The sequence below is a fragment of the Tiliqua scincoides genome, chromosome 9, assembly GCF_035046505.1.
Source record: "Tiliqua scincoides isolate rTilSci1 chromosome 9, rTilSci1.hap2, whole genome shotgun sequence".
Classification (NCBI taxonomy): domain Eukaryota; kingdom Metazoa; phylum Chordata; class Lepidosauria; order Squamata; family Scincidae; genus Tiliqua; species Tiliqua scincoides.
Genome location: NC_089829.1, coordinates 34,703,868 through 34,730,329, shown reverse-complemented (window position 1 = coordinate 34,730,329; position 26,462 = coordinate 34,703,868). Strand labels below are relative to the sequence as shown.

At 43.8% G+C, this 26,462-nt stretch overlaps 2 protein-coding genes across 4 annotated transcripts in view; one reads left to right on the top strand and one right to left on the bottom strand.

Moving 5' to 3' along the window:
- Positions 1 to 412: 412 nt before the first annotated feature.
- CCNE1 (cyclin E1) lies at positions 413 to 18,650 on the bottom strand. 2 transcript variants are annotated; one of them, XM_066637608.1, is made up of 12 exons: positions 18,408 to 18,650; positions 16,897 to 16,948; positions 16,566 to 16,656; positions 14,210 to 14,278; positions 9,125 to 9,267; positions 7,352 to 7,487; positions 6,293 to 6,439; positions 5,491 to 5,586; positions 4,358 to 4,492; positions 4,166 to 4,277; positions 3,912 to 4,069; positions 413 to 980 (listed from the first exon to the last, which is right to left on the bottom strand). In XM_066637608.1, the coding sequence occupies exons 2-12, from the start codon at positions 16,908 to 16,910 to the stop codon at positions 858 to 860; spliced, it is 1,224 nt and encodes a 407-aa protein (XP_066493705.1). In that variant the 5' UTR covers positions 16,911 to 16,948; positions 18,408 to 18,650; the 3' UTR covers positions 413 to 857. The 2 variants fall into 2 exon arrangements, with proteins under 2 accessions (XP_066493705.1, XP_066493706.1); XM_066637609.1 differs by lacking the exon at positions 14,210 to 14,278.
- The window catches only part of LOC136660433 (uncharacterized protein F13E9.13, mitochondrial-like), a 27,480-nt gene continuing 19,499 nt past the window's right edge, over positions 18,482 to 26,462 (top strand). The window contains exons 1-3 of one of the 2 annotated variants that reach the window (XM_066637611.1): positions 18,482 to 18,646; positions 20,230 to 20,305; positions 22,572 to 22,654. In XM_066637611.1, coding sequence (XP_066493708.1) covers positions 20,233 to 20,305; positions 22,572 to 22,654 — 156 coding nt within the window. In that variant the 5' untranslated portion in view covers positions 18,482 to 18,646; positions 20,230 to 20,232. Of the gene's footprint in view, positions 18,647 to 18,764; positions 18,851 to 20,229; positions 20,306 to 22,571; positions 22,655 to 26,462 lie in introns of those variants that run through there. The other variant, XM_066637610.1, reaches the window with a different exon arrangement.

The window sequence follows — 26,462 nt, the reverse complement described above, 5'->3', positions numbered from 1 at the left end:
TTGGAAGGGCCCCACAAAGTCATCTAATCCAGCCCCCTGCCCAGCACAGGCAATTGCACCAGTTTCCATGACAAGTGTCTGCCTGCACACACACACACAAAACAGCCTCCCAGCATCTTTGTCTGGGCTATACCAATCTAAACGCATTATTCCATGAACAAATCCAAGAGGTTTTTCAAATGGTTGGTGAATGGTGGAGTACCATATCCTGAGGCATGAAGACCTGGTTGAATTCACAATGGTCATTAGTTGCTTTGATAGCCTCAGTGTAGGCAAAAAAAGCCGTACAAGAATGCCAACAATTGAGATTTGAAAAAAGTATGGAGTGTTGAAACACGGCCACTGCCCATCCCCCTTTCCTCCACCTTTCATTCGATACATACAACACAAGGTCTGCATGAAACTCTGATGGTATCATTTTTATTTAAAAATTAAAGAGCATTTATACAAAGTGTTTTATAAGCAATATCAAGCTGTAAACGAGAAGATCTGAGAAGAGGCTTGTCCTCAACAACTAGCACAAAGCAGAGCAGCCACAGTGCCCTCAATTGCCAGAGGACAAAGTCCCTTCTCTCCTACACCCAAGTCACGGCATCTTAAGTATCACCCGCCTTAGCAGCAATCCAAGCAAACGCCTGTTATTTGGGACGGCTGGTGTACTTGATCAGTCCATTTAAAAGACAAATGTCCAATAAAAATAGTTTCTCATAATGCAAGTTTCTTCTATTATTAAAATACGTATTCCCCCGCCCATAAAAATTCTTAAGGCTTTCAGTCATTGGCAGCATTCCATAGTGAAGGAAAATCAAGAATCACAAAGGCAGAACTCCAGTCTTCAGCGGGAGCAGCTTGCATTGCTAGAGCTGTTTGGATGAAAGTGACGATTTCTTACCACTCTGTGGTGGGGTGAGGACTCCCAGGGGCAATGGAGAACTCCGGTTCTTATCAGTCAATATGGCTTGTTTAGCTTGAGCTTTGTCCTGGAAGACCAGCAGACCAAGAGGGCACATTCAACACCACAAATACACTTTACTTGATGTGTACAGAAAGGCTCACATTGTTTCTTAGGCATCAGAAGCAACTCTAATTTAGCTACCTGAGAATAAAATATACAAGAGCAGCACCAGAGGTGCAATGCAACACTTGTGTATTGCTTGAAACTTGCTAAACATGAGTGGGGCCTTGTTTCACTTCTTTCCTGCTAGTTGTCTTAAGAGGGTATATCAAAATACACACACTTCATACTCTGCCTTTCAGTACACCTTTATATCTAAATAATTCCAACTGAGTACAAAGTGTAAAGTGACAATCAGTACTGAGAAGTGGCTTAAAATTCAAATGTTTGTCACAAATTAAAAATGCTGCTTCTTGTTGCTACATGCTGTACACTCTTAGGACACCACCATTTGTTTCCTCATGAATAGAAATGATTTAAGGCACCTTAATTGACAACTGAATGGAGAGAGGTGAAAAGCGGTGTGCCCCAAGGATCTGTCCTGGGACCGGTGCTTTTCAACCTCTTCATAAATGACCTGGAGACAGGGTTGAGCAGTGAAGTGGCTAAGTTTGCAGACGACACCAAACTTTTCCGAGTGGTAAAGACCAGAAGTGATTGTGAGGAGCTCCAGAAGGATCTCTCCAGACTGGCAGAATGGGCAGCAAAATGGCAGATGCGCTTCAATGTCAGTAAGTGTAAAGTCATGCACATTGGGGCAAAAAATCAAAACTTCACATATAGGCTGATGGGTTCTGAGCTGTCTGTGACAGATCGGGAGAGAGATCTGGGGGTGGTGGTGGACAGGTCGATGAAAGTGTCGACCCAATGTGCGGCGGCAGTGAAGAAGGCCAACTCTATGCTTGGGATCATTAGGAAGGGTATTGAGAACAAAACAGCTAATATTATAATGCCATTGTACAAATCGATGGTAAGGCCACACCTGGAGTATTGTGTCCAGTTCTGGTCACCGCATCTCAAAAAAGACATAGTGGAAATGGAAAAGGTGCAAAAGAGAGCGACTAAGATGATTACGGGGCTGGGGCACCTTCCTTATGAGGAAAGGCTACGGCGTTTGGGCCTCTTCAGCCTAGAAAAGAGACGCTTGAGGGGGGACATGTTTGAGACATACAAAATTATGCAGGGGATGGACAGAGTGGATAGGGAGATGCTCTTTACACTCTCACATAATACCAGAACCAGGGGACATCCACTAAAATTGAGTGTTGGGCGGGTTAGTACAGACAAAAGAAAATATTTCTTTACTCAGCGCGTAGTCGGTCTGTGGAACTCCTTGCCACAGGATGTGGTGCTGGCTTCTAGCCTAGACGCCTTTAAAAGGGGATTGGACAAGTTTCTGGAGGAAAAATCCATTATGGGGTACAAGCCATGATGTGTATGCGCAACCTCCTGATTTTAGGAATGGGTTAAGTCAGAATGCCAGATGTAGGGGAGAGCACCAGGATGAGGTCTCTTGTTATCTGGTGTGCTCCCTGGGGCATTTGGTGGGCCGCTGTGAGATACAGGAAGCTGGACTAGATGGGCCTATGGCCTGATCCAGTGGGGCTGTTCTTATGTTCTTATGCTACAGCAGTTAGTTCACAACTGGAATTGACAAAACACTTTATGACATCTGCTCTCTTGCAAGGTAGCTCACTGTTCCCACTTTTCACTATGTGACTTCTCTGGAGTCTGCCACTGAGCTGCAAGGTCTTGTAACTAAATTCTCAGTCCAAGTCCCAAGATTTCAACTTTTTTACTGCACGACACACTGACAAGGAACACCATCGGTCTTATGACAACAAACAAGGTACACTGTGCTCCTGGCAAGTGACTCACATCCAATGGCCCTACTAATAAATGACCCTCCCCAATCTCACATAGCACACCACTGCACCACAGCACAGTGGTTGAAAATTGCTGCTTTAGTGACTCAGTGAATATAGATTCTAGGCTTCAATTTTCCCTATTCCAAAAGTATTTGCTTGAGAAAGCACTTGTAGTACTGAACTGCTCTCTCATATGTCAAGAAAAATCAAGTACATGTGGAGCCTATTTATCTGCGTTAGTTCCATTCCTCGGCGCGATTAACAAAAACATGTGCTAAATTGCATAGAGTTGCATAGAGCTGCAGCCTGACACTTCCAGCCTGATGGAGGATACTCAGGCAGCTGTTATCAATCCCTTCCCCTCCATAATCAGCCCTCCCTTGCCAGCTGCCCGGCTTCTTTCACAGTTGGAATGAAAGCTGAGCGTTTAAGAGTCCAGCCCTATGCGTTCCTACTCAGAAGTAAGCCCCATTCCAGTCAATGGGGCTTACTCCCAGAAAAGTGTGGAGAACATTGTAAGCTATATCTCATGCTTTGCTTGGTAGGAAGGCTTGCTTGTGTTGGTGATAGCCTGGGGGGGAATTTGGTAAACACTCTCTGGGTTTTTTAAAGCAATCCCCTCTGTTGCTACACCTGCCCCTGCATGTGTGTGAGAGAGCGCTCCACTTTGCCGCACATTTTCTGGTTACACAGGGTTTTCCGCCCCCCTCTTCAGCCTCTTTGCTGGCTCAGGGGCTCCAGGAATGTTACTGTTCCTTTGCAAGGTGAACCTCTTCCAGGGCTCCAGGGCTATTTCCCTGCCTGGGTGAGGCGGAGCCTTTTTGTAGTGTTTTGGGCTGCCTGGAAGCAGATCGAGACAACAGCACAGGGTGCAGGAGGCAAAGGTGTGTGTGACTTTCAGTACCCCCACTCCATTTGAGACAAATCCGCAGATAAAAAATATATTGGATATTTTTTGGATATTTATCCATGGATAAATAGGCTGCACCTGTACACATTTGAGACATCCAGGAATTTCCTTACACTTGCTGTTCTGTGCACATTTATTCTCTGCTTCTACACTACTGAGATACCAGCGTGAAACTCACCAGCAAATCCAGGGTGTTCATATGTGTCTGTATATTGTGCAAATCTTCTAAAGGAACACCTCTGAATTGTTTGAGTGTTGAACTTCCCACTTCCTTGATAGCCATAGCAAAGGGAACCATCCACCTCACACAATCCTCTATGTCACACAGTTCATAGCCTGGAAAGTTAAGAAGAAACCCACTTCAAAGTTATATCTCGACTAACAGCAGCTCTAGTTAGTAGGTTAAAAAAACAAACCAAAAATGCAGCTTACCCGAAACCCTCTGCATCAGCTCACAGGAGGAGAAGTGATACAAAGCAGAAGCCGCTAGAATGCCGTATGTATATTCCAAACAGCCAACATCCAACACACAGAGATCCAAAAGCTTCAAAAGGGAGAACAGCAAGTCAACAAGAACATTCTTAAAATGAAGGGGAAACATTTAAGGGTAAGAATCATCCTCACCTCTGCTATTTGTACAAATATCTGCTGGGGATACTGTGGTAGCAGCACCTCACACACTTCACTGAGGTATGCAATTTGCATATATATGTTTAGCCAGGACACAATTGTGAGGGGACTGAGATTCCAGCTAAGTGCCTAGAAAAGAACACAAGTCAGGAGACAAAAGTGGGATTCTTCAGCACCTTGAATGGTGCATACTGTGTTTACTTCCAATGCTCAGCCACCCTACAGCTGTGTTTGCAGAGACGCGGTAACACATTCAGTGATTCTAACATATTATCCTTATGCAAGGCCCTCATAGGGCCCATTGCAACAGGCTGAGAGAGATCTCTCTACAATACCAATACTGACGCTAAAGAAGACCAGATTGGTAGCTAAAAAGGCAACAAACCTAAAGCCCACACACTCACAAACACTTGAGCTAAATGCACAATGGGGCAGCAGGATCACAGCTTGATATTGCATGAGGATGATGTCCTAAGTGTGATGCAAGTACATTCACTGAGACCATGAAGGCTTTGCTCTCAAGATTGGGATATGAAGATGGGATGCATTCGCATTCACATTCACTACCATGCACCTTTACCACAAGGTGTCTCAAGGTGAGTACAATCTCACTGCTGCACTGCACACCCAGTGCACTGCACATGCAGTATATCCACATATAGTGTATAAACAGGTCTCTGTAGTCCAGCTTTTGGATGGTACAGATGGAATTTATACAAACCCCCACATGCTAACAAGAATACACAGCAATGTATGGAATTTGTTTACAGGAACCATTTGCTTTATTTTTCACCATGTACTTGTAAAACTGACTGTCGTAAGCCTCAAGATGCACTACCGTCCCAGCATTTTTAAGTGATGAAGTTGCTCAAGAGGCTTCCTGGGGGACAGAAGATTCCATCTGCACTGCTAAATACACCCAAAATGTACAATTATAGCATCATGTAAAATGTAGTACTGCACCAGTGAGACGTATACAGAGAAAAGGGCAGTTTCTTCACCATGCAGTTGCTTTGGACCAAGTGGTTTCGAAAAGGCTTTGACTAGTCTCAGAGGATACAGCAGCTTAAAAATTGAATGACACCTTCTTTAGGTTCTCACGAGACATGTGGTGGAGTCATGCCTACCTTCATGATGATGAGTTCCATTCCAAGGATTTCTTCTTCTGTACAAGCACCATCTGTAACATATGCAAACTGATGCAACTTCGGAGGGTAGATTTCCTGAAATATGAAGTAGACATCAATATGTTGTCAACAGTGGCATTTAGAATCATGACAGTGGCAAAGCCAGATGGCTCCAGACACTACGACAGCCATCACTGTCTGCAACTTGGGTAACAAAACTACTCTGATTGACACAGAAAACATCTCCCCCCCAACCCAGCTCAAAACTACTAGGGTAAGTAGTTAACTGCAAATGTCACGAAAGCAGCTTTGAAAATTCAGATTACTGTCAGTTCACAAGATCAAGGATCACAGCCCCTTATGCCAACTTGTCAGAGATGGGGCAACAGAACTTATCACTTAACAATTTGTGTCAAAGCACATTCTTGCTCTTTCCCTGCCTGATTTCCAATCCATACTGGCTTCATTTCTACTGCATTCATAACAGCAGAAACTTTACCCAGGAGATGCCTAATGCACCCAATTTAATAGTATAGGTATTCGTGTTTAAAGGTATTTTTTCTTCAAGTGCCTTCTAGTCTTGGACAGGCAGGAGTCAGCCTTTACAATTAACCATTCCTCCAATATTGAGAGATTTTTGTAGCAGCAAATCAGGCATGTATGAAAGAGCAGCCCAGTAAAAGCAGGAAGGATTTTCCTTGTACTCCACAGGGCATTTCATCACATTTAACAAGTGTGACTCGCACAAAAAGATGCCCAATAATCATATTCAGCTTCTCTTACTTTGACTGGCTCATCTTACCTCAAGCTTTGCAGCTATGAATAACGATGAAATTCCAATAAGTTGCAGAAGCGTCTTTACAATGTTCTGTTGCGTTGCCATGAACCGATCAAAGAAATCTTGTGCTAAATAAAACGTCTCTCTATGAAGTTTGTAGACTTCACAAACCTGCAGTAAGAAGAAGAGCATTACTTGCACCATCCTTGTACCACTGCTAAAGTTGCACAGGACATACTTTAATAGTACAAAATAGATCTGTGTTCTTCTGAGTCTATAACATAGCTTAGGCTTTGTTGCCCCATTATATTTTTACCACATAAGAGGAAGTCACTAGTTGCTTCCAACACTGCAAAACTTTCCTGGTAACCAGATTAGAGGTTGTGTCTGTTTCAAGCAACGCCTTTCATATGCAATCCCCACAGCTATGCAAGAAGGGATGCTCCTGTGAAACCAGCACTTAAGCAAAAACCCCACTCTCCCTTCAGTCTCCCTAGACAGGAGCAAAAAACAGAGTGCAGGAAAACACATTCATTGATTAAAGACTTCTGGAAAGTAGCAATTCAGGAAATGCACAGTAATGTTTGTTAGACTAAAAGATGGAACAGAGTCTAAAAGCTTGTTCTCATGCTTTCATCTCCCTATTAACAAATCCTTAACCTCCTCAAAGACCCTAGAAGCAAACAAGTACACACCACGTATGCTTAATTAAACTACAATTCCAGAAACATTAGCTCCTTTCCTAGGATGCCATAGCCCACCCCCAAAACAATGGCTTTTTCTGCTCTAGAAAGCAACATTATGATAGCTGCTCCTAGCACAGAGGACTAGTTAATGATTTTATGCAACAGATGACAGAGTTCTGGATGCCCCCCCAAATGCCACTAAACTGGATTTTCTCCTCCTGCGCCTCTGGGGAAGTATGGATGTACTTCTGTGAGAATATATCTATGTTCCCACAGAAACTAATTGTTATCAGAGGATTTGCCATGAGTCACAGAACTGATCAGAGGCAGATAAGTTCACATTAATACATAACATGCTTCAAGTGTCAGCAAATAAAAAAGAAAGAGTAAAGCTCACCTCCATTAACCAGTCTAGGAGAATTACCCGCATTTTTGGTTGCAAGAGTGGGTGCCTTTGCATATATAGTTTATCTCTCACATATGCCTGTTCTTTGATTAACATGTTTTTCCATACATCATCCCTATTTGCCCACCTACAGAAAAGAGAGAAAAAAAGTGTAAACTTATGAGAGGGACCATTTCTCAGCACAACACAGAAGCTACAAATTCAACACCCCGGCATCTTCAATTAAAGGGTCAGATAAGCAGATGATGTGACACGAACCTTATAGACTTGCCTCACGAACCTTATAGAATTCTTTGAAAAGGTCAACAGGCATGTGGATGCGGGAGAACCCGTGGACATTATATATCTGGACTTCCAGAAGGCGTTTGACACGGTCCCTCACCAAAGGCTACTGAAAAAACTCCACAGTCAGGGAATTAGAGGACAGGTCCTCTCGTGGATTGAGAACTGGTTGGAGGCCAGGAAGCAGAGAGTGGGTGTCAATGGGCAATTTTCACAATGGAGAGAGGTGAAAAGCGGTGTGCCCCAAGGATCTGTCCTGGGACCGGTGCTTTTCAACCTCTTCATAAATGACCTGGAGACAGGGTTGAGCAGTGAAGTGCCTAAGTTTGCAGACGACACCAAACTTTTCCGAGTGGTAAAGACCAGAAGTGATTGTGAGGAGCTCCAGAAGGATCTCTCCAGACTGGCAGAATGGGCAGCAAAATGGCAGATGCGCTTCAATGTCAGTAAGTGTAAAGTCATGCACATTGGGGCAAAAAATCAAAACTTCACATATAGGCTGATGGGTTCTGAGCTGTCTGTGACAGATCAGGAGAGAGATCTTGGGGTGGTGGTGGACAGGTCGATGAAAGTGTCGACCCAATGTGCGGCGGCAGTGAAGAAGGCCAATTCTATGCTTGGGATCATTAGGAAGGGTATTGAGAACAAAATGGCTAGTATTATAATGCCGTTGTACAAATCGATGGTAAGGCCACACCTGGAGTATTGTGTCCAGTTCTGGTCGCCGCATCTCAAAAAAGACATAGTGGAAATGGAAAAGGTGCAAAAGAGAGCGACTAAGATGATTACGGGGCTGGGGCACCTTCCTTATGAGGAAAGGCTACGGCGTTTGGGCCTCTTCAGCCTAGAAAAGAGACGCTTGAGGGGGGACATGATTGAGACATACAAAATTATGCAGGGGATGGACAGAGTGGATAGGGAGATGCTCTTTACACTCTCACATAACACCAGAACCAGGGGACATCCACTAAAATTGAGTGTTGGAAGAGTTAGGACAGACAAAAGAAAATATTTCTTTACTCAGCGCGTGGTCGGTCTGCGGAACTCCTTGCCACAGGATGTGGTGCTGGCGTCTAGCCTAGACGCCTTTAAAAGGGGATTGGACGAGTTTCTGGAGGAAAAATCCATTATGGGGTACAAGCCATGATGAGTATGCGCAACCTCCTGATTTTAGGAATGGGTTAAGTCAGAATGCCAGATGTAGGGGAGGGCACCAGGATGAGGTCTCTTGTTATCTGGTGTGCTCCCTGGGGCATTTGGTGGGCCGCTGTGAGATACAGGAAGCTGGACTAGATGGGCCTATGGCCTGATCCAGTGGGGCTGTTCTTATGTTCTTATGACACCTTCACCTAAGATTCTGGAGAGCCAGTGTCAGAGCAAGAAAGTACATGCAAGGTAGACTGACGGCCTAAGGACAAAACAGCTTCATATATTCAACACAGAAGAACATAACCAGTAATGAAATGGAGATAAAAAAGTTACCCCAACATAGGCAGTGGTGAAGTTCTAGCAGATGCCAGACTTTGGTGCACGAAAGGAGAAAATGCTGGACTCCCTAGTTCATCTTCTTTCTCTGGTGTGGGGATCAGTATATGATATGCTTGTGCATCATAATTTGAAGATGACTATTGAAAGAAAAATAAAGAAACATATTAAGGACCATAGCTATAAAGAAGTTCATAAAATAGTTGATTAGCTTTCATGTAATCCATTCAAAGAAATTAGAAGGGGCCTACTTTTGTAGGCTAGGCAGTTTTTTGCCATTAGGCTTCACTATATTTCTTTCTGAAAAACCACCGCAGCAAAGGAAAAGACAAACATGGATGTCAAAGCAGTCAGTGATCCTTTTTGATAGCGACTTCTTACACTGCGTTAGCTTTCTCCAACAAATATATACAGATTCTGAACGAAGGCTCCAAGTTTAAAAATCCCATCTGTTTAGAATTTCTACCTGATGGTGGTGTTCTTGATAGTGTAAAGCAAGAAAGAAGGATTTACAGGTGGGGAAGAAACAGATGGAAGTTCCAGACAGTTACCCTGCTTCCTCAGAGTTCGGATGATAATGAACAAGACATGATGCTGGCTGTGAGCACTCTCACACACATTTCCCCCACCTAAGTACTGTCAGCCATCAATGCATCTTCAAGGCAGACTTAAAGTGTATGAATTTGCTTTCCTAAGAATTACAGTAAAGCTTATCTACGTATAAAACCATGAATACCAAATGCAAGTTGGCAGCCATGCTACATCTTGCTTTCTGGGGACGGTAAGCTTCGGAAAACTGTTAAACTCTTGAACAGCTAGTACATCAAACTGAAGCTAAAGTACATTTGCTTAGCTCTCATATCTGTTTCCCAACTGTGGGTCGGGACTCACCAGTGAGTCCTGATCCAATTATCTGTGGGTTGTGAAACTGAAACTGTCAGGAAGAATGTATTGAGCCTTATAAGAAGTGAAACCGAGCTGCACTGCACATTTACCCATGAGTAGGCAAACATGCCTCAGTTCATTTCAAAGGCAAGCCAAGAAGAACAAGGCACCTGATTGGTCCGGATCTGATGAACACAGGCTCCCCAAAAGACACTACAGAAGGAAGTTCCCCTTTAAGCTGACAAATGTATTGAGCCTATGGAAAGCGAAACTGAGCCACATGTGTGCATATACTCATGAGTAAGCATACGTGTCTTGGTTCTTTTTGAAGGCCAGGCCAAGGGGAATGCAAGGTAACCAGAATGGTCCCAATCCAATGAACATGGAGCTTAACAAATGCTCCAGGAGGTGCCCCACCAAGGATAAAAACTGAGGCTTGAGCTGGTAAGGTGAACCTTTTCTTACAGTCCTGTAAAGCTCGGTGTGTCCCAATACAGTGACACTTTTAAAAAGTGGGTCCTGCTGCTAAAACTTTTGGGAACTGCTGACTTATATGCAATGATGGAAGTAAAGCCCTCAACTCTAGCATCTAAGAACTGGAAATCAGTAACTGAAGTTGCACATACTTTGTAGCAGGGGTATAAATGCAATGTAAGAACCAGCCTGCTTTAGTCAACAGAAAGTTTATTTCCAAACCTCAAAACTGCCTATTTTTTAATTATACAATATTTCATTAATATAGCCCTGGAACACTGTCTAAGCAACAGCTCCCATCAGAACAAAGTTCATAGTCAAAGTTCATAACGGTAGCTCAATCATAGTGAAAACCACTGTGCTGTTGGTAGCACCAGGCATAAAGAGTTTTATCAAGGGTTTACATGTGAAACAGCTAAAAAACCTCATGCGTTTCTGTTACTCCAGTACCCACCCACTAGGGAAGGAACATGAACGCTGCAACTGAAAGTTGTGACTGAGAATGAAACCACAACTTTTCTAGACCATTTTCCTGAACCATATACGCAGCCTGCATTTATTTTTTAAGAAAGCCCAGAGAACGGGATGAGGCAGAATTGGACTGCTTAGATATTTAGCAAGAAACCTTTTAGTACATCATCTGACATTGTCAAACCTTTCTCCTGACAGCTCAGGCTCTTTTGGCTTCCCTATGCCCATTCTTTTGCTTCTCTTCTGCCTGCTTGTTCCACTTTTATGACCTAGAAGGACTCACAGCTCTTCCAGCAAGTTGCTGGTCAGAAGGTGGTCAGCCACTTTGTGAATGGGAATGAACCAATGACATACATGTTGTGCCACTATCAGTACAATACTGGTTTTTCAGCTTAACGTCCCAGTGAAAATTCACCTACCTAGACTGAAATCAAGTTGTATCCACTTTGTGAATGCTTATACAGATAAACGGGTTCTGTTTTATCTCTACAAAGGCTGTGAACTGCAGATGGCAAATGGGGTGAATTGAACACTGTAATTATAGCTGAGCTAGAACAAGACCCATTTAGTGTTTTTATAAATGAAAGACAGTGGATTTCAAGGCATCCATTCCAATTTAAGTTGCATTCAACCATAATAGAGGCTTGGATGTTAAACACAAATCAGGCTTGTTTGGCAAACTGAGAATTTTAAGCTTTGGCACAGTATTCTCGAGAGCCAGACAGACCCCTGCTGAAAACACTCTGTTTCCACCAGCTGGGTGCTATAACTACCCTCTCATCACATACAAGGGTAACTGCAGTGCAGTTAAAAGCCCTGCCCTTATGCTCAGCTGAAACCACCAATAAATAGTGCATAATGCCGTAACAGGAACCAACAGTGCTCCTCTACACACTGAGTAGACAATAAGTCACTCCATTCAATATGCACACATTAGATTAGGGCTCTGTGCACGCCAAATTCTGCTTGTCTACTCTTATGTCTCTCACTCTCCTAGTAAATGGCTATCTTACTCCTGAAACAAGACCCATTCTCATCAGTGGCTGACAACAATTTATACTAGAGTCATTGATGGCATGTCACATCATAGACTCCAGGGCTGCAATTGAGCTATCAAAATGCTGGCTTCAAAAACCCAGGAGATAACTAGCATGATACACTGTTACTGCGAAGCGGTTCCTCTGTGTAGCAACAGATGCTATGGTATCAGCTTTGTTTTTCAAAGAGCTGTAGGGCGAATGCACTCTATGCAAACGGGGACTTCAGGAATCTGAATTGTAACCATGTAGCTATTTGAGATTATAACCACTAAAGACTGAGAGGGAAGAAAAACGAAGGCATTTCAGTTGCATAAAATAATTTTTACAATTATTTCACTCTGAAAGGGCAGAAAGGCATATAGGTCAGCAATCGAGCATTTGCTTTGCATGGAGAAGCTCAGATTCAATCACTGTCTTCTACACAGATCTCAACCTGAAGCTTGGCCAGTCAGAGTAGGCCTTGCTCACCTAGATGGACCAATGATCTGGTTCCATATTTAGTTGCGCCTCTCTGAGTTGAGTGCCAATAAGTTTGGCATATCTCTGGGGTCTATTTCGTACACTTACATGCTGGCAAAATGTGGATTCATCTGAAAGCATACTTGGAGTTGCAAATAGGTTCTCCGAGCAGTGCTCTGGCATGATAGGGGTAGTCCCTAATTCACACATTACTTTGTTTTTAGAGTACAAGGCTGTATTATGTACCTAAACGTGATGTTTAAACAATTTGACATACAAACTGGTCATTGTTTTTCCTCAGTGAATCTGAGCCAGACTGACTCATGTAAGACTCGGATATGTGAAGATGGTCATGTGAACAGGTACGATGGTGAAAAATAGCTAGCTCTTCCTTGTAAATTCATTCTGTATTGTGCATGTGAGGACAGAAGGGGGAGGAATTTCCTTTATCATGGTGTAACAGGTTGACTGACAACAGAAAGTACACAGTTCCAACTGAGTACATAGCAAACAAAGTTCATCTGCTAAGACAGCTAGTATTATAAAAGCCCCTGCTCAAACCCATTGTATGGTCATATTTTAAATAATGCATTCAGTTCTAGTTGCCATGCTTCAAGGTGGATATTGTAGAGCCAGAAAAGGTAAAAGTGAGGACAATCTTCCACACATGGAAAGGTTACAAGGTTTGCGACTTGAAAAAGGAGTGACGGTGGAGATAACATTTTTTAGATTTAGGAAGTTAGGTTTGGTGTTGGGAAGAGAAGAGGGGTTACTTCTTCCTTCTCTTACAATACTAAGCCCAGGGATCACCCAATGAAGCTGACTGGTGGAAGATTTAGGACAAGCAAAAGGAGACACTTCAGTCAGCGTATAATGTGGAATTTGTTGGCACAAAATGTGGCGATGTTTTTTTTAAAAAGGGAACGTACTGATTTATCAATGGCTACCCATCATGATGCCCACGTGCTACCTCCACATTCAGTAGCTATATTCCTCCAAATATCAGTTGCACTGGAGCAATGGAGAAATAAACCTCTCTCTTGCTTGGGAGGCCTCCCAGGCACAGCTGGTGGACCACTATGGGAAACAGAATGCTGGACCAGATGGGCCTTTGGCCTGATCCAAAAGGGCTTTCTTAAGCTTATCCTTACTCCCCCGATAAATTTTGGATTAGGTCACAGACTTTAAGAAGAGAGCTGTGCTCCCAACCATTATTTCTGCAGTTTCAACTACTGTTCCAGCCAACAGAGAAAGGAAAGTTTCTTTCTAAGTTCATCCAAACATTTTTACTGTATGCAAAGACCCTTCATTCTTTTTTAAACAAATGGCATTTCGCATAATTCAATGTATTCTGCAGAAATGAACCTGGGCAAATAATTCTGCTTTTTAACCTATTTTAGGATTGTCAATGACAGGATCAAGCAGCCAAGAGCATTTTGGGGGAAAGATATAGAAGTTTGCAAGATTTTGTTAGAAAGGTGGCATCCTAAGACCACATATTAAAAGCTCACAGCTGAGGCAAGATTATGAACCATGGACTTCGATGACAACTCACCCACCTAGTCACTATATTACACCAGCCCTTATCATACTAGAATGCAGGGAGACTCAGGCTGCAATCCTATGCACAGTGACCTGGGAGCAAGTTCCATTGAATTTAATGGACCTTACTTCTAAGTGGACACGAATAGGATTGTGCAGTCAAGTAAGATACAGATGTTTTTCAATAGCAATTTTGTGTCCAAGCAATTACCTGGCTTTCATTCTGTTTCTTCCTGGTCATTTCAGTTTTGGCAATTTCTTCATCTGGATCTTGTAAAAACTACATATAAAAGGAAAAAACTCAGCTAAGATCTGCAACTAAGCACACGGTGATTCCACAATTACAACTCATCCTCAGTTGGTTCTATGGCACCAAGGTGCTCCCTAAGTATTTGTTAACATAACTGCGTTATTTATATAGACCAGTGTTTCTCAAACTGTGGGTCAGGACCCACTAGGTAGGTCGCGAGCCAATTTCAGGTGGGTCCTTTCATTTCAATATTTTATTTTTACTAAATTAGATTTGATGCTACCATGGTATGTGACTGCATGTCGGGAAATGTTACAGACCTGTACTTTTTAACAAGCTATTATGTATATTCTTTTAACAGTGATAGTAAATGGGACTTACTCCTGGGTAAGTGCGGGTAGGATTGCAGCCCAGAATTGTTAAAAGTTTTCCTGCTTGATGATGGCATCTCTGGTCATGACATAACTTCTGGTAGGTCCTGACAGATTCTCATTCTAAAAAGTGGGTCCCGGTGCTAAATGTGTGAGAACCACTATTACTCTTTGCAGTCTTGCTTTCAATGTGATTAATAGCCCAATCCTGAGCTTCCCATTTCCCAGAGCTAAAGCAGTGCCAAAATGGCTACCACTGCAACACATGGGGCTGGGAAGAAGCACCAGGGCTACTCAGAGTAAGGGAGCTTATGCTTCTTTACCTCATGAAGCAACCAGGCAGCCCCAATGGGTCTCCTTGGATCTGTGCCTGCTATTGAGCGTGTGCAGATTCGAGGAGATGCTATAGAGCGTGTGCAGATTCACTGTGTCAGCTCAGCTGGGTGGGGGAATAGAATATGGTGACAGGGCCTGCCACCATCTCCACCCCTCCCGCCCCACTCCCCTGCCACACCAGAACACCTCCCTCTGTCCTGACTTACTCTTCCGCCACCAGGCGCTAGCACGGAGAGCCAAGCAGTATCCGGCTAACCTCCAACCAGAACTGGTCCAGCATGGGCTTGTGCTGAGTCAGCTCTGGTGCTGGGCTGGTGCTGACTGTTGCAGATGTGCCTTATGACACATTTGCAACAGTGCATGCTGGTGATGGGCAGGCACAAGCCCTTCAGCATCGGGCCCTGAGTGAGTCTGAATGAAATGAGTGAGTAATACCATGTATTACTGCAAAGGAGACCTGTGTTCATTATGACCAAAACCCACAACCAAGCATATTTAAACATAATCTTGCTTATGTCTATCAAAGCCACTAATATTACTGTGTAAATTTAACTGTTTAAGGACCAATGTTTGTACTTTCCATAATATATGCTACAACTTTTGTTTACTTGTGGATGGGGAAAAAATCAACTTCAGAAGTTTATCGATAATAGTCCAATTTTCAGTAGAGAAAAGCACAGCTATGATGTTTCTTTAAGAGGGGATGAACATCTAATTGGTCAAGTAGTATCAAATAATGGCCAAACATCATTAAAGCATTTACATTACTAGAACTGCATTAAAATAAAGGAGATACTTCCATCATCAACAAGCTTTGAAACTTGTGCTAAGTACGAAATCAAATTAAATCATTTCATCATTTTATAAAACAGTTGAACTTAAGATAAAAAGCTCTTAGAGCAATTATTTTCAACCTTTTTCATCTCATGGCACACTTCCAAGGCACTAAAATGATCAAGGCACACCATTGATTTTTTGACAACTGACAAGGCACACTGTGCTGCCAATGGGGGCTCATATCCCCAAAAGTTCTACTAATAAATGACCCTCTCCACAATTCCCGCAGCACCATTCATGCAGGAATGGTCCCGAGGACCATTCGTGACACACCAGTGTGCCATGGTACAGTGGTTGAAAGTGGCTGTTTTAGAGGAACTTTACAGAAGAGGCAGCCAGCTCATGGAGGGTGCAAGTCATGGGTAGTGCTAAGCATTGACCATTGCCATGGATGACAGAGTTCCTGCAATTATAGTAGACAGCCAGTAGTTGCACTGTGTGTATAGCTGCACAGCAGGTTACTCTAACGAACAAATGGCACCATGGTGAAATAAAAACAGCAAGCTTCCAACTACATAGTTGACATTCTTGACTTTATGGCATATTTGACCATACTTAAATAATGTGGTCAATGGATAATATCTGGTCTTTCAATTGCACAGGGTGATGTCAATTTATAACAACCAGGGTGGGGTTAAATGAGAGGAGCCCTCACAAAACCATTCCTTCAATGAAAGAAATTGACATTTATGCAAGCATGATTTGGTTTGACTACTATGGTACCAATGATTAACCCAAGAGAACCTTTTCTCCTTCCCTAACTTTGCACTTACAGTCGCAACATCAGCTTTTCTCTTGCGGGTTCGAATGGCAAAGTCAGCAGTGCTCTCATTCTCAGCAGGACTGTTGGTGTCTTTGTGGTCACTGCAAAATAGAGAGAAGAACAAGAAATCTCGCAGCAGGTACAGAAATGCACACTCTTTGTGCTCCATGCTAATGAATCTAGAATAAGTAACACACTGGTTTCATAAGCATAATCCCCAATTCACATCAATTAATCTTGAACACACTACTTCAATCAAGGGCACCTACTGGATCTGTAGGCCCACATGCTCCCAATGTGCCTTGGAAAAGGGCGGAGTGTGACTTAGGCAGGCAACTCACCTCTCGCTGGGCATGGTGGCCTGGAGGGGTCAAGATAAAGCTGACTCAGACCCTGCAAGAAAAAGAATTGTGGCAATGAATTAACCAAGACTTCCAGGCCCAACAAATACCTCCAGTTGCAAGGCTGGATCATATATAGAAAGTAGAGCTGCAAATATAGGATTGAAACAGGCTTGCTAGGGTGCAGGAAGAAAGTACTGAAATATATATTCAAATTAGAAGAGAAGATTAGGGAGTTGATAAGGAAGGGGGAAGCCTTCATAAAGGCTACAGGCCTGAAAAAGCTCTTTGCAGGAAAAGGAAGATGATGGGGGGGGGGAGAAAAGAAATAATGGGGGGAAGAAGAAGTCCACCCTCCACCTCCATCCCATGCATTGGAAGTCATCCAGAACTCCCCATCTACACCCCATCAAACCATATCTTAAAGGGCCCATGCAGTCCTAAATTTGAAGGCCATACAGACCTAAATTTGGAAGCCTTCTTGCATATACAAGAGGAAACAAAAATGCAACAGAAGTTCACCCTCCACCCCATTTCTGACCCCCATGCATTGGAAATCAATGGACTTCCCACCCATATCTTAAGAGGCCCATGTAGGCCTAAATTTGAAAGCCATGCAGGCCTATATAAAAAGCATTCTTTGCAGAAACAAGATAATGCAGGCAAAAAATAACCGGGGGGGGGGGGAGAAAAAGCTCACCCTCCACCCCATACAATCGATATCAACCAGAACCCCCCACCTACCCTTATCAAACCCTATCTTAAGGGGCCCATGCCCCTCAAAGGGCCCAAATCTTTGTGGTCACTGCTAAAGAGAGCCATGCAGACCTAAATCTGGAAGTCTCCTTGCATAAACAAGAGCAAGTAGTAGGGGGACAGAAGGAGAAGCCCACCCACCCCACTTCTGCCCCCCATGCATTGGGAATCCACCAGAACCCCTCAACTACCCCCCATCAAACCTCATCTTGGGGGTCCCATGCAGACCCATATCTAGAAGTCTCCTTGCACAGACAAGAGCAAATAATAGTGGGGTGAAGAAGCCCACCCTGCTACCCCTCCTCTGCCCCATGCATTGGGAATCCATGAGAACCCCCACCTACCCCCACATCTTGGAGGGCCCATGCAGACCCAAACCTGGAAGTCTCCTTGCACAATCCGGAGCAAAAAGTGGAGGGAAGGAGAAGCCCCCCCACACTGCTGCCCCCCCAGCAGTGGGCACCCACGAGAACTGGCCCCCACCAACACCCATCTTGTGGGGCCACGCAGACCAAAACTGGAAAGCCTCCCTGCAGACAAGAGCAAATGGGGGAGAAGCCCACCCCACTTCAGCCCCATGCATTGGGAACCCACCATAAGCCCCTCCCCCATCGGGCACTATCTTGGGGGGCTCGGGGTGCAGCCCAAAGGGAGCCCCCCAACGCCTCCCCTGCGGGGTCGACCCCCAACTTGTGGGGCGCCCCAGGGAAGGGACCCAGACCCCCACCGCGGGCGGCCCTGGCAGCACTCCTCACCCGGGCAGGCGCGTCTGGGGGCGGGCTCCGGGGCGGGCTGGCGGGCTGGGCGCCTCCTCGCAGTGCGACGGCGGGTCCGAGCGTGGAGCGGCGTCCTCCTGCGCACAGGGCGGGCCAGGCGGCGGGCGCCCGCCGGCGGGGCATTTACGCGGCGCGGGGGGGCGGGCCCGGCGCTCCCCCTCCCCCGGGCGGGCCGCGGCCTCTCCCCGCCGCGCGTGGGCCTGGGGGGCCCCATCCAGGTGAGCGCGGCACACGGAAGGGGCGGGGCCTGCCTGGCGGGGGGAGGGGCGGGACCCGGCCAGCGCGCGGGAGGAAGGGGCGGGGCCCAGTCGGCGCGCGCGGGAGAGGGACGGGGCCTGGCGACGCAGAGCGGGAAGGAGCGCTGGCCGTGACGTCGACGTCGTCGCGCGGCAACCCCAAGAAGGGAGGGGGGCTTGGAGGGAGTGAGTGGCTGATGCTGGAGGGGGAGGGGAGCAGCGCTGTTGCCCCTCCCCCCGCTCTCTGAGCTTGTGCTGAGTGCCTTCCCTTCTCTCCCTGAACACTGAGGCTTCCACCTGAGTAGACATGCCTGGGGGTGGGCTCTGGGGCTGCCTCCCATCTACACTTACCTGGGAGTAAGCCCCATTGACTATCATGGGACTTACTCCTGAGTAGACATGCATAGGCTTGTGCCAAGAGGCTGCCATCTTAGGCTCACTTTCCTGCGAGTAAGCCTCACTAAACACAGTGGGGCTTACTCCTGGGTAAGCATACCTAGGGTTGGGCCCTTTGTCTGAAACTGAAAGTGTAATTAGTTTGTGGAACTCCTTGTCACAGGACGTGATGATGGCGCCTGGCCTGGGTGCCTTCAAAAGGGGGCTGGACAGATTTATGGAGGAAAAGTCCATCACAGGCTACAAGCCTTGATGGGTATGTGCAACCTCCTGGTTTTAGAACTAGGCTGCCTCAGAATGCCAGATGGCAGGGAGGACACCAGCATGCAGGTCTATGTGCTCCCTGAGGCACCTGGTGGGCCACTCTGGGACACAGGAAGCTGCACTAGATGGACCTTTGGCCTGATCCAGCAGGGCTCTTTTATGTTTTGATGTTCCAGCACACTAGTTATAGAGGAAAAGTCCATCATGAGTTACAAGCCATGATGGGTGTGTGCAACCTCCTGTGTGTACAGATGTGCCCCTGTCTTCACATACCTCACATCCCCGACATGTTCCTATGAATAAGGCCTATTGAATACAGTGGGACTTACTTCTAATTAAACATGCATAGGATTGTGCTGTTCATCTGTGCTGTTCAAAAGCTTTTGCAGTTGTGATGGGCTCTGAAGGTGAGGAGGAGAGACCGCTTTACATCATCGGCCAGGTGCCTAAAGAAGCTTGCATGTATACTGTACTGTCTCTTTTACACACACTCACACAAGCTTTAGAGTGAGAGCACAAGCTTTAGAGTGTGTGTAGGCATGGGCAGACAGAAACAGGCTCTTGGAAGATGTGCACAGGCGTATGTGGTACACGCACATTGCAAGGGGCTATGTTCTCTGTGAGCTACTAGTTGAGAGAGCAAGAACATATGTAAAGCACCTGCTAATTGCAGTTTTACTGGTACTTCTTTATCATGGATATGTTATTCATGTAGACCAGTGTTTTCCAACCTTTGTCCCCCAATTTACCACTCCTCATTGGCTAATTATCTAAGTACCACTTTCCAGCCCTTTCTTGTTCATATCTGTTAATTTTAGAGCTGTCGCCTGATTAAATAAACTTTAGTTGATTGATCATATACTTGTCAGAATTTACTTTAAATCTTTTTCTCATCCTTCATGCAGATCATGAAGTTTTTACAGCTTTTTGGACGATTGAAGTCAGTCATCATTGGGATGGTCCATGTAAAAGCATTGCCAGGTGAATGACTTATATACCCTGACCTGGGAGTAAGTTCCATTCAACTTAGGGCACAATCCTAACCAGGTCTACTCAGAAATAAGTCCTATTTTGTTCAATGGGGCTTACTCTCAGGAAAGTGTGGTTAGGTTTGCAGCCTTTGTGGGATTTACTTTTGAGTGGAGTTGCATTTGGTTATGCTGTAAGACTGCTGTCCTGTGCACATGCTTCTGTGAACAAGGCTTACAGTGGGGCTTACTTTTAAATAAACATGCATAAGATTGTACTGTTCATCTTTGCTTCATTTTTTATTAAAGAAGTTGCAACAAGAAGATCTTGGTAGGTGATATGAAACAGCTTACTATGAACTTTGAAAGGGCCAAGTATATACCAGGTGCCTTGGAATATACAAAAAGGTTGCAGTGTTAATTGGTGCTTCAAGGTAGAATTACCCAAATGAAATATGTATACAAGTGATTTTCAACCTTTTTCATTTCACAGCACAATGACAAGATGCTAAAATTACACAGGCCAACACATTTTGCTTCCTTAAACGTTACACCAATTCCTGGGTATATTTGGGGTGCTGATTCCAAAAATGGCACCCGTTTTGCCCTATCACATCTAGTTTTGGAGATATAGTATAGTCTCATTAGTGAATGGTTCAAGCAGCTTCCTCATGAGGAAGCCTACTCACTAATTATACTATATCTCCAAAACTAGATGTGATAGGGCAAAATGGGTGCCATTTTTGGAATCGGCATCCCAAATTCATATCAAACCACCATAAAGTTTGGGAAAACCTTTTCTGACCCTTAATTTTGTAGGAATGTGTTATCAAGGCACACTATCAATTTTTTTGACAATTGACAAGGCACACTGTGCTGCCAGTGAGGGGTCACATCCCCCAATGTCCCTGCTAGTAAATTACCCTCTCCTAAACTTCTGCAGCATATTTGTGGACCAATCGCAGCACACCAATGTGCTGTAGTACACCTCAGTATCTGTTCACTCTGTTCCCACAGATTTGCTTATCTGTGGAATGAAGAGTGCAACTTACCATTTGTGATCTGTTCTGAAGTGCTCCGCAGCAGCCATGACCATTCTGAAGTGATCCCAGCATTTGCAGTGGACATTCTGAATCTTGTGGTGGCCATTCTGATGCTGTTTGGGTCGTTCTGAAGCCTTCTGTGGCTATTCTGAGGTGATCCCAGAATCTGTGGTAGCCATTTTAAATCTTGTGGTGGCCATTCTGAACTATCCACAGCCATTTGATTTTCCCTGTATTGGTCCCATGGGATAAATGATTCCATATCCACAGATTAAGTCTGTGCTGGGTTTACCAGGAACCTAACCCCTATGGATACCAAGACCTGACTGTATTTGCCATACTGCCTAGTTTGTTCCTCTTCAGAAAAATCCTAGCTACTAAATAGTGGTTCTTTGTAAACTGCTTTATCCTGAATCAGACTGTTGATCCATCTGAGCCAGTATTATCAACATAGAATGGCAGTGGCTTTCCAAGAATTTTTCATCTGGGGAAATAAAGAACCTACCCTTTTCACTTGGATTAGAACCCAGGACCTCCTGAGCTTAAAGCAATAAACATACCCATACGCAGACCAATATACCAGTGGTTGTATCAACTTTACTCTCTTTAGTTCCCATTTTAGTTCCCATTTTCCAGCAAGTCTCCATAGGGCCAGAGGCTAACACTGGGAGCTCCCTGCGGGGCGGATTTAGGGTCCCCGAGGGCTGCAAATGGCCCCCGGGCCAGGTTTTGGGCAACTCTGAACTAATCAAAAGGAATGATTGGCATGTTTTTCAGTGTGATATTTTGTGCAGGCTTTTCATTCAGTAAGCATTTTAATATCATGCTTTGGCTTGCATAAGTGTAGCAAGTCTATACGAAGTACTGTTGTATTTTTAACTACATTTTTCATTCCCCCCCCCCCAAATATTTTGCTTAAATGTTAAGTTTAAAGGCTGTATGAGTGGATTCTAGCAAGACCAATAAACATTTGCAAATAGTTCTCATCACTGCTTAGCACCATATGTTTATAACTTTGCTATGATTTTGTGTTGTTCTCTTTCAGTCATCTAGTGATTTTGGTCTTGTTTTATTATTGTGATTGTGTGAGAAACCGTTATGGGGATTGAAGGATTTAAATGTGGCAGAGGTTGGCTTGTCAGCCACTTTTTCAAATATTGGAAACCCAGTGCCTCCAAATGCTGCTGTATATGTGTACATGTATCCTGGCTCACATGGACATTTCTATCTTTGCAGGCACACCAAGGAGCATAGTACCTTTGGCCCAGATCACTGAAGAAGCCTGTAGAGAGGCTGAAATCTACAGGTCTGCAGGAATTGTAAGAGCTCTCTCTTCATTTTTGTTACCTCCCAGGTGATAATTCTTTGTGTGACTGAATGCTGTGCAAAACACAAATTTAGATAAAATGTGATTGTAGCAGGTTAGATGTGCCAGAAATGGCAGTTTGCCAGCTTATTGAAAACTAAAGGGCTTGTCAGAAGCTTGACATAACCTGGAAGCTGTGACTAGTTTGGCCACATCATAATATATGCAGCCATGTTTCATGTAATTCAGGAGTGTCAGATGTAAGGCCCGTGAGCCAAGTATGGCCCCTGGAAGCAATTTCTCCGCTTCCCATTATAATTGGACTCTCCCAGCATGATACAGGTTGAGTATCCCTTATCTGGACTACTTGGGGTGAGAAGGTGTCTGGATTTTGGATTTGTCTGGATTTTGGAATAATTGCATAAATATAATGCTTCCTCTTGCTCTTTTCTCTGTTACCCATTCTGGTGTCTGCTGGCCTCTGACATTTTTCAACAATGTCTATATGGGTACACACCACAGTTAACAGAATATAACTTGCAACCTGTAGCTGTACTGTATGTGGGAATGAGCACTAGATCTTCTAGTATTCATACTACAGAAAGTTTAAAAAAAAAGTCTTGGACAAAAATGACTGGATTTCAGAATAGTCCAGATTTTGGATGACTGGGTAAGGGATAATCTACCTGTAATTCGGCTTGCTCACATCTTGATATTATGAACAAGATTTTCACATTTTCTCATGTGTCACATTTGCAGCTAATGAGTTTCTGCGTGAGAACAAAGTGCTTATTTCTGGCCTTCATTTGTTTAATGATGTCACTTCCGGCCCTCAGCAGGCAGCATGAATGCTAACTTCGGCCCGCTATTTGAAACAAGTTTGATATCCCTGTTGCATGGATATCGAGTATGTGCAAAATCGTTTCCATGGGGAACATTGCGCAAATTCTGTATAATGGTCATCATGTGAAATTGCCACCTTGGTTGTGGAAACAATGTTGTTTCATTTCTTTACCGGGGAGGCTGGTTAAAGGAAGGAAAGTTTTTGGAGATTAGGGACAGCTAGTAAGAAGGGTGGGTTTATTTTCTGAACCTCTGATGGGTTCAAAAAATGAACTTAGTTAGTTTTGAAGTAAATTGGTAAATTGCTGACTGAGATGTGCTGAAGTAAACACACCCATCTCTGCTTATCTTAGAACATTAATATTATATTTTCAGTCTCATTTTTATAGTCCATTTTACAGTCCATGTGTTTTGGACTAGCATGGTAATGCACAGCAGTTTATAGCAGGATGGGGGCAAATGGATCTCATTCCAAAGCTTGCCTGAAATTTCTAGGAGCCTGGGCAAACAGGTGCCTGGGATATTACAAGTGCCACTTTCATGGACTGTTTTTATTTTTTTTTAAACGAGGTTTAAAATTAAATGTATTATTGTCCAGGAAGAAAAACTTTCCAGCTGAAGCACAAGAGCATTCTGCTGTGGGAGCTTCTATATCCCAGAATCTTATAGTAACATAGAATTTGAGGACTAGAAGATATGGGAAACTGACCTCTTCTCACTTCCTGTTCTAGGGGTCTTCCATGCATTACTTACTTAGAATACTCTCACCCTTTAAACAGTCCCTTTAAACAAACAAGTTCACAAAGCACTTTGTGTAGAAAAGGAATAAGAAGATGATTCTTTGTTCCAAAGAAGCTTGTAATCTAAGAAGATACACAAGGGAGACACTAGCAAGAGCCACTGGGAGAAATGCTTTGCTGGACTGAAAAGGAATGCTTGCTCTCTCTCTCTCTCTCTCTCTCTCTCTGCTAAATAGAAGAGAAATGTTTTAAAGTTCTCTTTTTGTCCAGTCAGCAGGTGTTTTGGGGCTAAGTTTGTTCTCTGGGCTAAATCTATCATTCAGGAGAACTACATGATAAATATGTTTGAAGGGTTAACATGGCTAGGAAGACATCTACCTGAGGCCCTGCAGAGCAGCTAGCCTGTGTAACATAAGTGGCATGGCTCTCTATGAAACACTTCACATGTTTTATGCAGCCTGTAGCACATCTACTTTTGCCTTCTTGCAGTTGTCATGCTAGTGTGCACACCCTAGGTGTTGTGGTGGACTATCATGTCGCATCATTGCAAAACCTTATCTTGACAGAAATCTCAAGTGCTTGGCAGTAATCTTGGCAGTAATCTCCAGTGCTCTTGGGTAGTAAGCTCTTGTTCCTCATGTGACCCAACTACAACTTTTCTGTGATGTATCTTTTGACAGCAGGCAGTCTTCCAGTCTGCATATGTCGGAGGCAGGCCACTGAAAGGCCACTCTGAGCCAGAGGCAACAACAGTCAGGTACCAGTGAGTTGATTTTCCATTGGTCCTCAGGTGTTGCAGTAATTTCCATAGGTCGGCAGATTTTAACGGGGTGCATGTCCTTTTAAAAGGTCAGGCTGTGCTTTACACATTCCACTGCATCCTGTATCCCTGTGTTTCCATGCATTTCTTCTTCATCCTGCCTGCAGTAAAATTATAAATTACTAGGGCATCACATCACCTCCATGTCAGCAACTGGCCTCCTAGCAGGACTTAAACAGACCAGTAGTTTCTGCTTCTGGTATTATTTTCTGGCTAATCTTTATTGGAGCAGATTATTTTTGTCGTTTAAGCATTCTATAGGGGTTCATAAATTCACACTGCTTTGAAATTGGAGTTGGGCAGAGAATCTACATTTAATTTGGTAGACAAACAAACAAAAAAGATAGCAGAATTCATCTAAAGGAGTGTACAGTGAGAGCTGGTGACAAGATGTAGCAGGAAGATTCTTGGGTGAAGGAAATGGTATGCAATAAACTGAAAGGGTTGGAAAATAAGAAAAGCCCAAAGATATGATGGATTTACCTGTGGCCTTGAAATGCAAGTGGAGAAAGAATATACATTTAGGTGTTGCAATTCTGCAACTGCATGTGTTTAATATTTCCTTATAATTATACTCCACTCTTTCTCCAAAGAGTTTAGAGTGGCTTACATATACTTCTTAGCTACTCTCCTATCCAGTCACTGCTTGCAACAAGACTCCTTTAACTTCAGCAATAGAATGTGAAACTAGAAGCGGCACAAGAGATTTCATCTGTTATGTTGTTGTTTACTGGCTTGCAGTCATGTGGCTGCTTAGAAGGTGTTTAACCCTTTTGTTTTGCACAGTTTCCTGATCTAAATCTTCTCTAATCCCAAAGTCGCTATAAACTTTGCAGGAGAAAACATATATGTAACAGTACCATACAGGTTCTCTAGCAAGCTAACAGCAACTTTGGAAAAGGCTATTTTGATCAGAGAAACTTACCTAACATTGTAGCTATTGCAGAGCCCTTTTAGTCAATTTACGTATCCCTTTAACATATTTCTGATGATTTCATGGAAACTACTCAGGTATGATTGGTCTGAGTCACTGTCCTATTTGCAGCTATAACCCTTCCTTGTACAGTTTCCTGAGAGTAAGCCCCATTGAACACACTGGAACTTACTTCTGAGTAGATGTTTCTAGGAGAAAGAAACATCTGAATGTTGTGGTTTCTTGAAAGATAGAAACTTTCTTTCAAATTGTAAAAATCCCTACAGGGGATTTAAATTGCCCCACAGGCAGGGGATTTAAATTGCCTGCCTATGTAAACCACCTTGAATAAAGTCTAAGGAGAAATCTGAGGACCAAGAAAGGCGGTATAGAAATACCTGTATTATTATTATTATTATTATTATTATTATTATTATTATTATTATTATTGTGCTGAAAGCCCCTTTATATTTTTTGCTTGAACAATGAAATAGAATCGAAAGGG